The following is a 16,560-nucleotide window of genomic DNA, read 5'->3' as shown; positions in this document are numbered from 1 at the left end:
GTATGAGGTAATCTGTGTAACTTAATCTGTGTAAGGGACTATTCATTGTCTAATTGTAGATGTCTTTAATGAACTCCAGGGTCAGCTTATTTGGCAGTCACAATGCATTATAGGCTATTAATTAAAACCTTTTTAAATTTTATTTTTTATTTCATTCTTTGCCTGTACATTTAGATTTTTAGATACAAATAGCATTCTTTGCATTTATCTGTAGTAGATTTAATCAGGCACACCTGTGTTTTAGTTATGTGCCACTACTTACTAACTTTGGGATCCTGGCTAATAACAATTTTCTGTGTCACACTTCCCTCATCTGTGAAATGGGGGTAATCACAGTCCCATATATGTATACCAAGCTCTGTGTGTGTGTGTGTTCTTGATCCTTCTAATTCACAATTTTGTCCATAAAACCATTTCCATCTATGTATACCAGTCTTTTTTTAGCCCAGGAAAGCTTTATGGTATCTTTGGCCACTGGTTTTTGTTTGGGCAATAGTTATTATTTGTACACTTGTCCTCAGTTCTTCTTTTCTCTAATTGTTTTAGTATTTGTTCCTCGAGGACCCTTCTATTTGTTTGTTTCCTATGTTTCCAATTTGACTTTTGAAGTATCATTTCTGTCTTGTCCTTCCTCTAACCTGTAGTTCCCTTGTAGTCTAATTAGCTAATCCATTGTCCCTTTCCTCATCATTTATTTTTCTGTTTATTCCATTTCTTGCATTTCTGTTGTGCCTGTTCCTTCTTTATCATTGTATCTTCCTCTTTCATTGACTATATTTTCTTGGTTCTGTTGAGAATACTGGATAGTTTCCTGAAATTTTCATATGGATTCTCTAGATCGAATTCATTTTCAGAGCTAGGCTATTCCTCTCATGTTTCCTTTCCTTAGACAATATTTTTTCATAGGCCTCATATAGGTTTTCTCACCATATATATCATTGAAAAAGGCAAGAACTGTCCAGACTAAATAAACTAGGTGATAAACTGACTTTAGTCCTAATTTACCTCCCCTGGTTTAGTAGTTGAATCTCTTTTCAAATTTATAGTTGCATGTCAGGTCACTGAACAGTTTCTAAAGTTTTCACCTTGTGTAACTCTGCCCCTTCTGCCTGGTTTTCTGGTACTCTAATAAATTTTGTAGAAAATATGATTCCAAGTAATTTTAGTCAACAAACTGAAGCATGCACTTTTACATTTTAAAATATGAAAAAAATCTTAATTTTTAATATCTCAAATCCTGATGCTGCTGACATAGAAGAAACTTAATCTTAGTAAATTTGAGAATTTTTCCCCTTCTCCTGGGGCTGTATCTAAATTTTGGGGTTCCAGTATAATACCATGTGGTAGAGAAGGATATTTGTTTTTCAGTCATCTATCCATTGAGGTTTTCAATGTTTCAATTAGTATTCAGAAACTGGTGCACTTAAGTTGTGCTGAGTCATCCCTCATTTCTGTTCTCAGGGCCCATTCAGGTCTGCTGATTCTTTGTTCTTTATCACACTATATGCTGGAACCCACAGAGTATGGGGACAAGGGAAACTGAAGCTATCTAAGGCCCTGTCTGTCTAGATATATTTCACAGCCATTTCTTCACAGGTTTTGTCATCTTCCTAGAGCCCTACTGAAGACAAAAAAAAAAAACCCCAAAACCCAGCACAGTCTCATTCTCCTCTTGGTTTGCCCAAACTATCTGGGGTTTTGGTGGTCCTCAACCCTGAGGCTTAGTCTTTTGAATGTAGAGGGCTCCAGAACCTCTTCTGAAGTATCTGCCAGAATCTACTAAGCTCTCTTAGCTTCCCCTTTTATTTTTTATTTTAAAAAAAGATTTATTTATTTATTTGAGAGAGAGAGTGCACATGAGCGGGAGGGGCAGAGGGAGAGAGAATCTCAAGCAGACTCTACTCTGAGCACAGAAGCCGACTTGGGGCTCGATTCCAGTACCCTGAGATTGTGACTTGAGCTGAAACCAAGAGTCGGATGCTTAACCAACTGCACCACCACCCAGGCACCTTGGCTTCCCCTTTTAAAGGCTTCTTTCCACAAATTAGTAAATATTTCTTTGGTGTAGAGGTTAAGAACCTTCGTTCTGACTCATATATTTAAAGAATCTATAGTTTATGTTCTGAATCCTTCCCCTAACCCCTAACACTGGTCTTTTGAAACCCCAATTTTTTTTTTTCTTTGCTTTTTGTCAAATCAGCAGCAAATGCTGAAAGTTCTAGTTGCCTGGACTGGGACAAAATAAATGGGTTGGGGGAGGAGGGGAGGGGGGAGAGGGAGGGAAGGTATAGGGAGAAGGTAGTGAGTGAGGTGGAGGGTGGGGAGATAGGTAGATAGATAGATCAATGGATAGATAAATATCAAGAAGAAAAACGAAAAATGTAGGCTTATATTTTTACAATACTGCACATCACCACATTGGAACACTTAGCTACCAGAGTTCCTTTGTGCTACCTGTAGGACCTTGCTTCTGACAACTGTAAAGTACATCTATACCCATTTATTTTCTTTTCTGTAGTTTTATTTATCCAATTTCCAGGACTTTCATATTAGAAGAATGGCTGGAGGGTATTTTGAAAATACTGATGCTATTAGTAATGAGAAGATTGGAGATGTTGGCAATAGAATGCAGTTCTTTGGCACAAATAATTTCTGAGGATTAGAAAAGATGTATTGCAAAGTGTGTTAGGTAATGAATGAAACGGAATAGATGGAGAAGTATGAACTATCTTTCTGTTCAAATGCTGATATGCTCTGCCTTTATTTCCTTAAAATTTCCAGCCCTTTCATATTCAGATAGAAATGGTTCAGTTCCTGTTTCATATGCTGTAAGTTCAGAGGGCTCTCCATTATTTTTGAAAGTTTAGATACCTATATTCTTCTGAAGTTAGTTCATGTATCCTCTTTTTGGTTATTTGGCTTCTCATTGACAGTTGAGTCTATAATAGCTGCTGTGTTCTTTTTTACGGCTTGTTACTGAGAATGTGGGACTGATACCCTCTTTAAATTTAATGTGCTTTGGGGGGCTGTTGGGTGGCTCAGATGGTTAAGCGTCTGCCTTCGGCTCAGGTCATGATCCCAGGGTCCTGGGATCGAGCCCTGCATCGGGCTCCCCGCTCCACGGGAAGCCTGCTTCTCCCTCTCCCATTCCCCCTGCTTGTATTCCCTTTCTCGCTGTGTCTCTCTCTGTCAAATAAATAAATAAAATCTTAAAAAAAAAAAATGTGCTTTGGAAATAGGTCAATCAGAGAAAGACATGTATCATATGATCTCACTGATATGAGGAATTCTTAATCTCAGGAAACAAACTGAGGGTTGCTGGAGTGGTGGGGAGTGGGAGGGATGGGGTGGCTGGGTGATAGACACTGGGGAGGGTATGTGCTATGGTGAGCGCTGTGAATTGTGTAAGACTGATGAATCACAGACCTGTACCTCTAAAACAAATAATACATTATATGTTTAAAAAAAAAAAAGTAGGAAGGGAAAAATGAAGGGGGGGAAGTCGGAGGGGGAGATGAACCATGAGAGACTATGGACTCTAAGAAACAAACTGAGGGTTCTAGAGGGGAGGGGTGTGGGGGGATGGGTTAGCCTGGTGATGGGTATTTAAGAGGGCAGGTATTGAATGGAGCACTGGGTGTTATATGCAAACAATGAATCATGGGACACTACGTCAAAAACTGATGATGTAATATATGGTGATTAACATATAAAATAAAATTAAAAAAAATTTAATGTGCTTTGGGGTGCCTGGGTGGCTCAGTCAGTGAAGCATCCAACTCTTGATTTCAGCTCAGGGCTTCATTTCTTGAACTCTGCATTGGGTGCCGAGCCTACTTAAAAAAAAAAAAAAAAAGTAAATTTAATGTGGATTATGTGATGCTGGCCTCATTTGGAGGAATGATATAGGAACAACCACATTGTCTATTATTGTCTTGTACCTTAATTCTAGTATAGAATAGAGGGGATCTATTGTGTAGATTATAGCTAGAGGGAATCATTGCTCAGGTTAAAAACCAGAAAAAAAAATTGTAGAGGATTTATAGGGGATTTCTCTCTGGGCCACACCTATTCTTAACCTTGTTCTTTGTGTCTTGAGGTTTATCTTCCTTTCTGCTTCCTCAGAGGTAGAGTAAGAGATCAGAAGAGTGGGCTTTGCTTTACATGTGTACCCTATGAATCGTAAATATACAAAGGAAAAAATACTTGAGAGAATAATTGTTAAATCTCTACTCAATGTAAAGGCTAAAACTGTAAATATATTTTATGAAGTTTGAATAAATTCATGGATAGTAATTCTATAAAAAATAAGAGCTTTTGAGGTTGAAGTACAATCATGTCTCAGTGTGTCTTCCTGTGAAACTACTATGAAGTAGCTTATTTTAAAAATTTATTGTTGAAGTATAGTTGACATATAATGTTAGTTTCAGATGTACAGCACAGTAATTCAACAATTCTATACTTTTGATGCTACTTTTAGAGACTCAGGATATACTAATACACTTCACTAACACAGAATTTTAAATATTCTAATGTTTTCCTGAGGCATTTTGAGTATTATCTTGTTGGCATTATAATCATTTTAAAATTTAATTGTGAAATATTTTATATTAATAATAGATGAATATGAACGAGAAGAAACTAGGCAAGTATATGTGGATCTAAATAATAACATTGAGGTAAGTGTTAGTAAAAAGTTAAATATTTTAAACAGAGGCATTTTTTTTTTATTTAAATTCAATTAGCCAACAAATAGTACATGATTAGTTTCAGATGTAGTGTTCAACAATCCATCAGTTGTGTATAAGAGCGGCATATCTAAGCAAAGTAGTGATAGCTCTTCTTGATAAAGGGATTATTATTTATTTGTTGACATATGATTATATCCAATAAGATTCTTAAGGTTCTATACTAGGAATGTTGTTTTGTTATTTAGTAGCTTTTGAATTTACATGTTAGTGACACCATTTAATTTATCAAATATTAACTCTGTGTCAGAGACTAGCATATTATAACATATACCCATTAATTTGAAAAAACATACCAAATACTATTAATCTGTGTCTGGTTCCTGCTTACCTTTCTTATTCCATCCCTTTTGTTTTCCACTTTGCTTCTCTGCTGTAGTTGTTCTTTTTTATGTTTCTGAAACTTGCTAAGCTCTTTCTGATCTTGGTTCTTTGACTTTGTTCTGTCTAGCACTTTTGTGTCCAAGATTTTATGCAAATTCATAAGCTTCATTCTCCTTTTTTTAATCCCCCTTACTACTTTATCTAAAATACCTTTCTATTCAATTATTTTCTATCTCCTCACCTCATTTAACTTTTCTGAAGAGCACTTAAAACTATATGACATTTATTTGATACACATGTGTATGTGTAAGTATTCTTCCTTACACTGGAATATAAGTTAGTTCTAGTAGGGTAAACACTTTGTCTTATATCTCAAGTGCCTAAAACAGAGGTTGGCACATAATAGATAAGCAGTAACTATTTATTGAACAAATAAGTGAATTCATACAATTTTGCAAATCAAGATTTGTTGAATACTGAATGAACTCATGCTGCCAGATGATGGAAGTGTAATTTAGACTCTACTGGGGAAGGATCTCAGAGAGGTTATACTTTAGTGGGGGAAGACAGAAATTAAATAAGTAAGCAAAAAAAAAAGTATAGATTTTGATGTGAGTTATTAAGTAAATGACTAGAGTGCCAACAAACATTTTGCTGTTGTTTAGTATTATATAACATGTCTCCTGTGCCTTTAAGCATCTGGGAAGCCAATATAATAGGCACTTTAATGGGTTTTTAGTAAATTATTTTATTATTGCAAGCTATAGGGATTTCATTATTCAAAGTTGAGTGGTTTTAAATCTAATCATGAGACAAATTTATTAATATTTTCATAGTTGGAAGAACCTATTTAAAATATGTAAGTATGATTCTTAAAAGTTGAACTTTATGTTTCAGAAAATGATAATAGCTTTTGAGGAACTTCGTGTGCAAGCTGAGAATTCCAGATTGGAAATGCATTTTAAATGTATGGATCCTATTTAATTTTCATATTACCCTACTGATATTTATATTTTTATTAGATTCTTTTAATGTTTTTACAGCTTCAGTTTGATGCCCCAACTCTTTTAAATTTTGTATTCTTTGTGGTTTTGTAAGCCCCTCAAAATCTTGTGGAATGTGGCAGGGAATTGATACATGTTAAAAATACCCTTTTGGCTTCAAAGCTACATTTTCCCTGAAATCAAACTTACTATGATTTGTACTTAATTTTTTAGAAGTGTGATTTGGTCTTATTTTTACATTTTTTGGTAAGTTTTCATGTTAAAATAGTAAGTTGACCCATGAATGACATGGGTTTGGCAGGTCCACTTATATTTAGATTTTTTTCAATAAATACAGCACAGTACTATAAATGTATTTTCTTTATGGTTTTCTTTTTTTTTAAAATTTTTTATTGTTATGTTAATCACCATACATTACATCATTAGTTTTTGATGTAGTGTTCCATGATTCATTGTTTGCGTATAACACCCAGTGCTCCATGCAGAACGTGCCCTCCTCAATACCCATCACCAGGCTAACCCATCCTCCCACCCCCATCCCCTCTAGAACCCTCAGTTTGTTTTTCAGAGTCCATCATCTCTCATGGTTCGTCTACCCCTCCGATTCCTCCCCCCTTCATTCTTCCCCTCCTGCTATCTTCTTTTTTTTTTTTTTTCTTAACATATATTGCATTATTTGTTTCAGAGGTACAGATCTGTGATTCAACAGTCTTGCACAATTCACAGCGCTCACCATAGCACATACCCTCCCCAATGTCTATCACCCAACCACCCATCCTTCCCTTCTTTATGGTTTTCTTAATGCTTTTTTTTTCTAACTTTATTATAAGAATACAGCTTATAATACATATAGCATTCAAAATACATGTTAAACAACTTTATGTTACAGGTAAGGCTTCTGATTAACAGTAGGATATTAGTTTAGTTTTTGGGGAGTCAAAAGTTATACATGAATTTTCAACTGTGTAGGGGTCAGCACCTCTAATGTTGTTCAAGGGTCAACTTTATATATATTTAAAATCTGTTATTTCAGATTAGTGTGTTATAAAGAATAAACTCTTACATATGTACTGTTGTAAAAATAATACAATTTTATTGTTATACTTTGATATTTTTTAAATTCACTATTTTACTAAACAAAGTAGCAAGAAAATAGCAGCTAAGCTTGTTAGAAACCTTTGAAGTTTAGTATCTAGATAAATAAGGAGGTGTAATAAAATGTAAGAAGCTTTAGATTTTGTTGTTATATAATTATGCTAAGATATTAAAGTATATCTGCTTTATATTTAAAGTAAAGGAAGATTATGAAAAAATCCAACACCTCGAAGAGGAATATAAAAAGAAAGTAAATGACAAGGAAAAGCAGGTATTTTAAAAAAATCAACTCTATTTTTTGTATTTGCTAATTCATAAAATACTTAAAATTTCAAAAGAAATTATCTGCTGACTGCATGATAAATTTCTATAAGACAATTTTAATATTCTACATATTCAAATATTTAGGCTTTTGCCAGCAGAATGAATTTCCATTGATTCAAACATGCATGCACTGAATGCCAGCCCTTTTTAAAAAAAAAAAACAATGAATTATCTACAGTATTTATATTATTGGGTAATAGGACATTGTTGCAAAAATATTTTTTAAGAACTTTTGTTCAGAAAAACCTTATAAAATGTAAAGATGATGATCATTGACCACTTAATCCACATTTTGCAGTTTATTTTGAAATGCACTTACTATTCATGACACCAAGAATGGGGAACTAAAATATTCTTTTGCTCCTTTCTATTAATGTCATATAGTGGAAAACTTGAAAATAATGAATCTGTGTTCTTTGATATTCACAAGAATGTCAATTTCAGGTTATTACTATGGCAACTTTATCAGTTTCAAGTCGTATGCTTCCCAAATGGAAAAAGATTTATAGAAAAGAATCCTCTTCTATTTCCCATTTTTTTCAGAGTTTTTCTTCTTTGATTTGCCACAAGATACTTTGTAATGATAGATAACAAGGGTGAAAAGTTAATTGAAAGTACAGAGAAGATACTTAGAGTTTTCTTTTGGTTCTGGTTAAATTTATATGTTATGCTTGGATCTTTTGAAAGAGTTAACAGTTTTCTATATTTTAGCTGAACTTTTAAACTAGATTTCTGAAAGAAGAAGGCCTTTTTATTTTTTATTTTTTATTTTTTAAAGATTTATTTATTTATTTGACAGAGAGAGACACAGAGAGAGAGGGAACACGAGCAGGGGGAGTGGGAGAGGGAGAAGCAGGCTTCCTGCCGAGCAGGGAGCCCGATGCGGGGCTCAATCCCAGGACCCTGGGATCATGACCTGAGCCGAAGGCAGACGCTTAATGACTGAGCCACCCAAGCGCCCCAGAAGAAGGCCTTTTTAAAAGTTAAAATTGCACGTATTATAAAGAACACAAAAGTAGAGGGAACTGTTAAAAATAAAAAGCTTGTTGGAGTTCTGGGTGCATGGGCAGATGAAAATACGGCAGTGAGGTTTTTCTGCCATCTTGAATCTGCAAGTCTTCAGCTTGTCTTTTTAAGTTTATCTTTTACCTTTTTCTTCACATGGGCTCTATATTCTAGTCATCTGAATATTTTCAGTTCTCTGAATGCAGCATGATCTCTTGATCCTTTGTGTTCTTGTATGAGTTAGAATGTTCATTTTTCTGTATTTGCCTGATTAATTTCTACTTGTCTATCAAGATTCAATTCAGTACTCTGAGAAGGATTAATTTTTGATTACATCCCTGAAGGCTGAGTTTTTCCTGATTCATATAATATTTTTGTCCTATTACTAATAATATTCAAGTATAGTTGTTGTCTCCTGGTCTAGGCTCTGAGGGTTTTTTTTTAGGCTTCTTTTTCTCTGCTCAACTCTTTTTTTTTTTTTTAATTCTTATGTTAATCCGCATACATTACATCATTAGTTTTAGATGAAGTGTTCCATGATTCATTGTTTGTGCACAACACCCAGTGCTCCATGCAGAATGTGCCCTCCTCAATACCTACCACCAGGCTAACCCATCCTCCCACCCCCCCCTCCCCTCTAGAACCCTCAGTTTGTTTTTCAGAGTCTATCGTCTCTCATGGTTCGTCTACCCCTCCGATTTCCCCCGCTTCATTCTTCCCCTCCCGCTACCTTCTTCTTCTTCTTCTTTTTTTTTTTTTCTTAACATATATTGCATTATTTGTTTCAGAGGTACAGATCTGAGATTCAACAGTCTTGCACAATTCACAGCGCTTACCAGAGCACACACCCTCCTCAGTGTCCATCACCCAGTCACCCCATCCCTCCCACCTCACCCAGGGTTTTTTTTTTTTTTTTAGATTCTTTGTAGTCTGTATATTAAGGAGACATTCATACATTTCAAGAATTGCTTAATTCTGATATCCAGATTTAAGCTTGTGAACATCACTTTTAAACATAAAATTAAAGCTATTCATCATAATTTGCTATACTACAACATTAAATTACAGTTACTTCAGAGAATAAGTTAAATGGTTTAAAATAAGCCTGTAACATACCTTAAAAAACACCTTCCTATCTCATTCATGCAAATTAACTTCTCCACATAAATGTCTCTTCACTCTAAGTTACCCTGCTCCCAAAGTCACTACTCTGAAGCTTTTCATGGTCCAAAGAGAAGGAAAAAAATGTAACCAGGACTGATACATGTATTTAAAAAAAAAGATGGCACAGCAGAAGGGAATGCAGTTCTATAAGTGCAAGCCATCTTCAAGTAACAGTTGAGACAATAGAATAAATGCAGAGGCAGCACGATGAATCCCACTTAACTACAGACCAACACTTCTCTACAAATTAAGTTCTTTGTCTGATTGCCAGTTAAATACAGATTTTAACTTGATAGCTTAACAATTAAGGGTCATACACTGAAGTCGGTATACACACCTAACATTTCAGTTTGAGCTGTTTCATATACATAGAGCTGAAATCTGTTACAATGTATGGTCTAACGCTAGTAAAAATTTTTTTAAAAGTAGTTTTTATAAGTATTAAACTTATCTTGCACACTGAAGTCATCATACACAGGGCAAAGTCAGAGCTTTTATATTTGAGTTTATTCTTCGTTTAACTTTTAAAACACTACTGTAGTTGAATATTAAAACAAAAACAATAGCAAGTAGTGAGCTATGATTATAGTCCTTCACTCATTCATTACTGTATATAAAATGCCAGCAGTGTTATTCACTGGCCCCATTAAGAGGTGTGACATTGAACACCACCCCTGTGATGATGTTCATCATCCTCATATGCATCCCCATTGTGATGGCACCATCTTTCCTGATTTGGATCAAAGTCCACCAGTTCTACTTGGTCCATTTCATCAGTCTCTTCTACTTCCTTCCTCTCAGCAAAGAGAGTTTATGAGGAGAGAGAAAGCCATTCTCAGGAAAGCTTACCTTAGATTTAATGATTAGACGACACTTCTCATATGGTCTACGATAAATTGGCAAGCCTTCATTTAGCACACACTTGATATCTCCATGCTTGACAATCTAACCTGGATGAGAGGTGATGATGATGGTTCGGTTGTCAAAAATAGATACTGGCTTTTGAAAGCTGCAAAGTGCTTCAACCAGCTTTATGTCCATACACATGAAAAGGTCTTCTCACTGAGTAAAAGCAGCACGGTCCTTCTGACCTAAAACAATGATAATATCTCCTGGTTCCAGTCCTGGTTCTTGGTCTCCTTCACCATGGAATGTTATCTTCTGGCCATCTTTCATACCTTTGTTGATATGAACTTCTAGAGTCTTCTCTTGAACTATCTTCCTTCCATTGCAGCTTTCACATCTATCTTGAGGACTGATATGTTCCTCATGGCCCTGGCATTCCATGCACACAGATTGAATTTGCTGAACCATTCCAGGTCCTATGTGATGAATTCTTATTTTCTTTCCAGTACCTCCACAGTTGGGACAACATTCTACTCTTTTCTTACACCTCAGCTTTCGTATTTGTTGCAAATCACCTTCTTTTACAGAGCTAGTTTTCTTGTTCCACCATTATATAAATCTTCTAAGATCACTGAGAGCTGATGTACAACATTTTTACTTCTCCTTTCTCTCTGTATCCTTCCTCCTCCTCCAAAAAACTAATCAAAGATGTCTATGGGGGAGCCAACTCTACCACCAGTTCCACCTTCTTTAATTGGGTGTTCTCCTCCTCTGTCATATAATTCCCTTTGCATCAGAGAACAGTTCATAAACTTGAGAAATCTGTTTAAACTTCTCTCCTTCATTTGGATTCTTATCAGGGTGGTACTTCAAGGCCAGTTTCCTGTAAGCCTTTTTCAATTCTTCTTGGGTGGCGTTGGGTTTGACCCCCAAAGCATCATAGTAAGTGGTTTCTTTCACCATATTCTACAGCCGGTGACCTTGTTGAGGTCGGTGTGGGGGAGCGGGAAGGAGCGCATTGCTGGGCGCAGCTCAGGCAGCCGCTGCTTCTCCACTTCTCACCTTGTGTTCTGGAAAGTTCCCTAGGCTCTAAGTTTCTTTAAGTTCCCTCCTCACTGTATACTCAATACTTATTATGGTTTTTGGAACAGAGTAGGTGCTCCATAATATTTATGGAATAAATGAAACAATAGATTTTATTATATATCTTCTAAGTTCTAACTTAAAATGAACATTATAATATTGGGTAGATCATATTAGTTTAAACATTTATTGAATGAGTGAACATTGTGCAAGCATGTACTAAATGCCCTGGCACAACCAGCTGAAAAGCATATAAACAAGTACATAAAATAATCATAGGTGGTGGTAAATGCTAAGGTGTCATATGTAATTTTTCATATCTCTAATGTATTACTTAAATATTTCATTTTAGGTATCACTGCTATTGCTCCAAAATACTGAGAAAGAAAATAAAATGAAAGATTTAATATTTCTGCTAGAGGAATCCAGAGATAAAGTTAATCAATTAGAGGAAAAGACAAGTAAGAATTTACATAAGAAAATATAACAATGTATCTTATGTATTACTCTTATTATATTTTATTTTATTTTATTATTTTATTTTATTTTATTTTTAAAGATTTTATTTATTTAAGACAGAGAATGAGAGAGAGCACATGAGAGGGGTTAGGGTCAGAGGGAGAAGCAGACTCCCTGCCGAGCAGGGAGCCTGATGTGGGACTCGATCCCGGGACTCCAGGATCATGACCTGAGCCGAAGGCAGTCGCTTAACCAACTGAGCCACCCAGGCGCCCCTCTTATTATATTTTAAATTTTGGCTTTCATTATAATTTTGTTGTAATGCTTTCCAGTGCTGTATTTCTCGACCTGGATTGGATCAGTTGGAGGAGGGTGTAATAGAGTCACTTAGGGAGCTTTTTCATTGTACATGTGCTCTTTTCACTTTTCCATACTCCCCTTCTTCAGGGTTTCAACAAAATGCTCCAAGAAAACAGGAATCTTTTTTCTTTTGTTTACTGATGCATTCCAAGTGCCTAGAACAGTGCCTGGCACTCAGGACACTCAATAAATATTTCATGAATGACTGAATACACTGGGAACACTAAAGAGGGAGTATTCCTGGAGCAAGACATTTGGAAAGGCATTAGGGAAAATTGCTTGTTGAACTAAACCTTTGATGATTAAAGTTTTACTAGACAGTGAATTGGAAGGGAGGATCTAGGCAGAAGAAATGCCTTGTGCAAGTCCTAGACTGTTAAAGTTAGGGTATATTTGAAACACTGGTGTGTCTTTATGTTAGAGAACTCAGTAAATGCGACTGAAAAAGAATAATTGGATCAGATTATGAAGAATCTTGAATGTCATGTTTAGACTACCTTACTGAATATTTTTCAAACTTGTTTAAGGCACTTGGAAGGCATAATACACTTGTGAAACACTGCGCACCTTTCAGAGCAACATATGGATTTTGTGATATTTGTCACTTTTCTCTTAAAAACATTCTTTTTTTTTCACATGACAAATAATTAGCTAGTTCCTGTGAAACTATGTTGCCCATTTTCTCTTACTATCATTAATATATCCTATACTCTAGATATCATGAAATTAACTTCCCCTATATTTTATATTCTTCCTATGTCACTATCATACTTTTGGCTACTTTCTCTACCCAAAAGGAGGAGGCTCTTACCTCCACTCCAAATATTTTGCCTAAATTCCAGTGACCTCCTTATTCTTAAAAATGGCTTAGTCTGGGGCGCTGTACATCTGAAATATAACACTGCATATTATACTTTAATAAAAAAATAATAAAATATAATAAAATAATAAAAAATAATAAAAAAAGTCGTTAAGCGTCTGCCTTCGGCTCAGGTCGTGGTCCCAGGGTCCTGGAATCGAGCCCCGCATCGGGCTCCCTGCTCAGCGGGAAGCTTGCTTCTCCCTTTCCCACTCCCCCTGCTTGTGTTCCCTCTCTCGCTGTGTCTCTCTCTGTCAAATAAATAAAATCTTTAAAAAAAAAAAAAAAAGAATGGCTTAGTCATTAGTCTTTTGTGACTATGGGTGTCTTACAGGCAGGGACTCTGTCTCATTAAATATCTGTGTAATTCAGGGCCCAGCATATTGCTATGTACATAGTAGTCAAATAGTTGTTAGGATGAATGGATATTTAATCTTACCATATAAAACTGGAAATAATTTACTGGCAATAAGTAATTCTGCGTGATTCTGCAGACTCATGAGCACTGAAATGTATTCATTTAAGTTACTTTTTATTGTGTCCCATATGTATCTTTTATTCTTCTTTCATTTTGGAGATCTATTGATCTGTTTCCTAATCCTGCCTTCCACTGTGTCTAATTTGCTTTTAAACCCATCTACGGAATTCTTAATTTTGGATTAATCATATTTTTTTCCTTCTAAAATAGCCATTTTATTATTTTTTCAAATTCCAATTCTCTGATTAAATTCTGTCTTTCTGTACATACTGTATGTTTCTATTTTTTTTATTAAAGTATAATATGCAGTGTTATATTTCAGATGTACAGTATAATGATTCAATAATTTTATACATTACTCAGTGCTCACCATAAGTGTAGTCACCAAACAACATTACTACAATATGATTGACTGTATTTTCTATGCTATTCTTTTCATCTCCATGACTTGTTTTATAACTGGACGTTTGTACTCCTTAATCCCCTTTATTTATTTCACCCATCTCCCCTCTGGCAACCACTGAGTTTGTTATCTGTATTTAATAGTCTGTTTTTTGTTTGCTTGTCTTGCATTTTGGATTCCACATATATGTGAAATCATATGGTATTTATCTTTCTGTGTCTGACTTTATTTCATTTAGTATAATACCCTCTAGTTCCATCCATGTTGTCACACATGGCAAGATCTCATTCTTTTTTGTATGGCTGAGTAATATTCCATTGTGTGTGTATATATATATATATATACACACACACATACATACATACATATATATATATATACCACATCTTCCTTATCCATTCATCTATTGATGGTCCCTTGGGTTAATTCCATATCTTGGCTATTGTAAACAATGCTGCAATAAACATAGGGGTGCATATATCTTTCTGAATTAGTGTTCTTGTTTTCTTCGGTTATATATCCAGAAGTGGAATTGCTGGATTTTATGGTAATGCTGTCTTTAATTTTTGGTGGAATATTTATACTGTTTTCCACAGTGGTTGCACCAGTTTACGTTCTCAGCAACAGTGCATGAGGGTTTCCTTTTCTCCACATCCTTGCCAACACTTGTTATTTGTTGTCATTTTGATTCTAGCCATTCTGACAGGTGTGAGGTGATACCTCATTGTGGTTTTGATTTGCATTTCCCTGATGATTAGTGATGTTGAGCATCTTTTCATGTGTCTGTTGGTCATCTGTATGTCTTTTTCAGAAAAATGTCTATTTTTCTTTTTAAGATTTTGTGCTCATTTTTCTTTTTAAGATTTTATTTATTTGACAGAGAGACAGACAGTGAAAGAGGGAACACAAGCAGGGGGGCTGGGAGAGGGGAGAAACAGGCTTCCTGCAGTGCAGTGAGCCTGGCACGGGGCTTGATCCCAGGACCCTGGGATCATGCCTGAGCCAAAGGCAGATGCTTAACGACTGAGCCACCCAGGGGCCCTCCTGTGCTCATTTAAAAAAAGAAGACTTTATTTATTTATTTATCTATCTATCTATCTATCTAATTTATGAGAGAATGAGTGAGGGGAGGAGGAACAGAGGTGAAGGGAGAGGGAAAAAATCTTAAGCAGACTCCACACTGAGCACTGAGCCCAACTTGGAACTCAGTCTCAAGATCCTGAGATCATAACCTGAGCTGAAACTAATAGATGCTCAACTGACTGAGCCACCCAGGTGCCCCAGGTCCTCTACTCATTTTTTAAGTGGATTGTTTATTTATTTTGGTATTGAACTGTTTAACTTCTTTATATATTTTGGATATTAATCCGTCACTGGACATGTCATTGGCAGATATCTTCTCCCATTCAGTAGGTTTCCTTTTTGTTTTATTCATGGTTTCCTTTGCTGTGCAAAAGCTTTTTATTTTGGTGTAGTCCCAATAGTTTATTTTTGCTTTTGCTTCCCTTGCCTAAGGAGATATATGCATAAATACGTTGCTGAGATGTTGTGGATGGAACTAGAGGGTATTATGCTAAGTGAAATAAGTCAGTCAGAGAAAGACAAATACCATATGAATTCACTCTTATGTGGACTTTAAGAAATAAAACAGATGAACATAGGGGAAGGGAAGGAAAAATAAGAAAATTGAGAGGGAGGCAAACCATAAGATGCTGAAATCTAGGAAACTGAGGGTTGCTGAAGGGAAATGGTGGGTTGGGGGAAGGGATGGACATTAAGGAGGTCACTTGATGTAATGAGCACTGGGTGTTATATGCAGCTGATGAATCACTAAATTCTACCTCTGAAACTAATTTAAAAAATAAAAAAATAAAAAAAATAAAAATTAAAAAAAATATGTTGCTAAGAACAAACCCCAAGAGGTTACTGCCTATGTTTTCCCTTAGGAATTTTATGGTGTCAAGTCTCACATTTAAGTCTTTAATCCATTTTGTGTTTATTTTTGTGTACAGTGTAAGAAAGTGGTCCAGTTCCATTCTTTTTTTTTAAGGATATCTTTTTATTTATTTTTATTTATTTTTATTTTTTTTATTTTATTCTTATGTTAATCCCCATACATTACATCATTAGTTTTAGATGAAGTGTTCCATGATTCATTGTTTGTGCACAACACCCAGTGCTCCATGCAGAATGTGCCCTCCTCAATACCCACCACCAGGCTAACCCATCCTCCCACCCCCCTCCCCTCTAGAACCCTCAGTTTGTTTTTCAGAGTCCATCGTCTCTCATGGTTCGTCTACCCCTCCGATTTCCCCCGCTTCATTCTTCCCCTCCCGCTACCTTCTTCTTCTTTTTTTTTTGTCTTAACATATATTGCATTATTTGTTTCAGAGGTACAGATCTGAGAT

The 16,560-nt window shown here is 35.6% G+C and overlaps 1 protein-coding gene and 1 pseudogene across 1 annotated transcript in view; one reads left to right on the top strand and one right to left on the bottom strand.

Annotated features, from left to right (window-relative positions):
* Nucleotides 1–16,560, top strand: part of SYCP1 (synaptonemal complex protein 1) — a 141,975-nt gene that overhangs the window by 24,050 nt on the left and 101,365 nt on the right. Inside the window, exons 9-12 of the mRNA XM_034990227.1 lie at nt 4,621–4,679; nt 5,970–6,039; nt 7,369–7,442; nt 11,946–12,054. Coding sequence (XP_034846118.1) covers nt 4,621–4,679; nt 5,970–6,039; nt 7,369–7,442; nt 11,946–12,054 — 312 coding nt within the window. The remainder of the gene's footprint in view (nt 1–4,620; nt 4,680–5,969; nt 6,040–7,368; nt 7,443–11,945; nt 12,055–16,560) is intronic.
* On the bottom strand, nt 10,311–11,473 carry LOC118000490 (annotated as a pseudogene).

Source organism: Mirounga leonina, unplaced genomic scaffold, assembly GCF_011800145.1.
Source record: "Mirounga leonina isolate KUSES-001 unplaced genomic scaffold, KU_Mleo_1.0 Mir_507, whole genome shotgun sequence".
Classification (NCBI taxonomy): domain Eukaryota; kingdom Metazoa; phylum Chordata; class Mammalia; order Carnivora; family Phocidae; genus Mirounga; species Mirounga leonina.
This window is presented reverse-complemented; position numbering and strand designations above follow the sequence as displayed.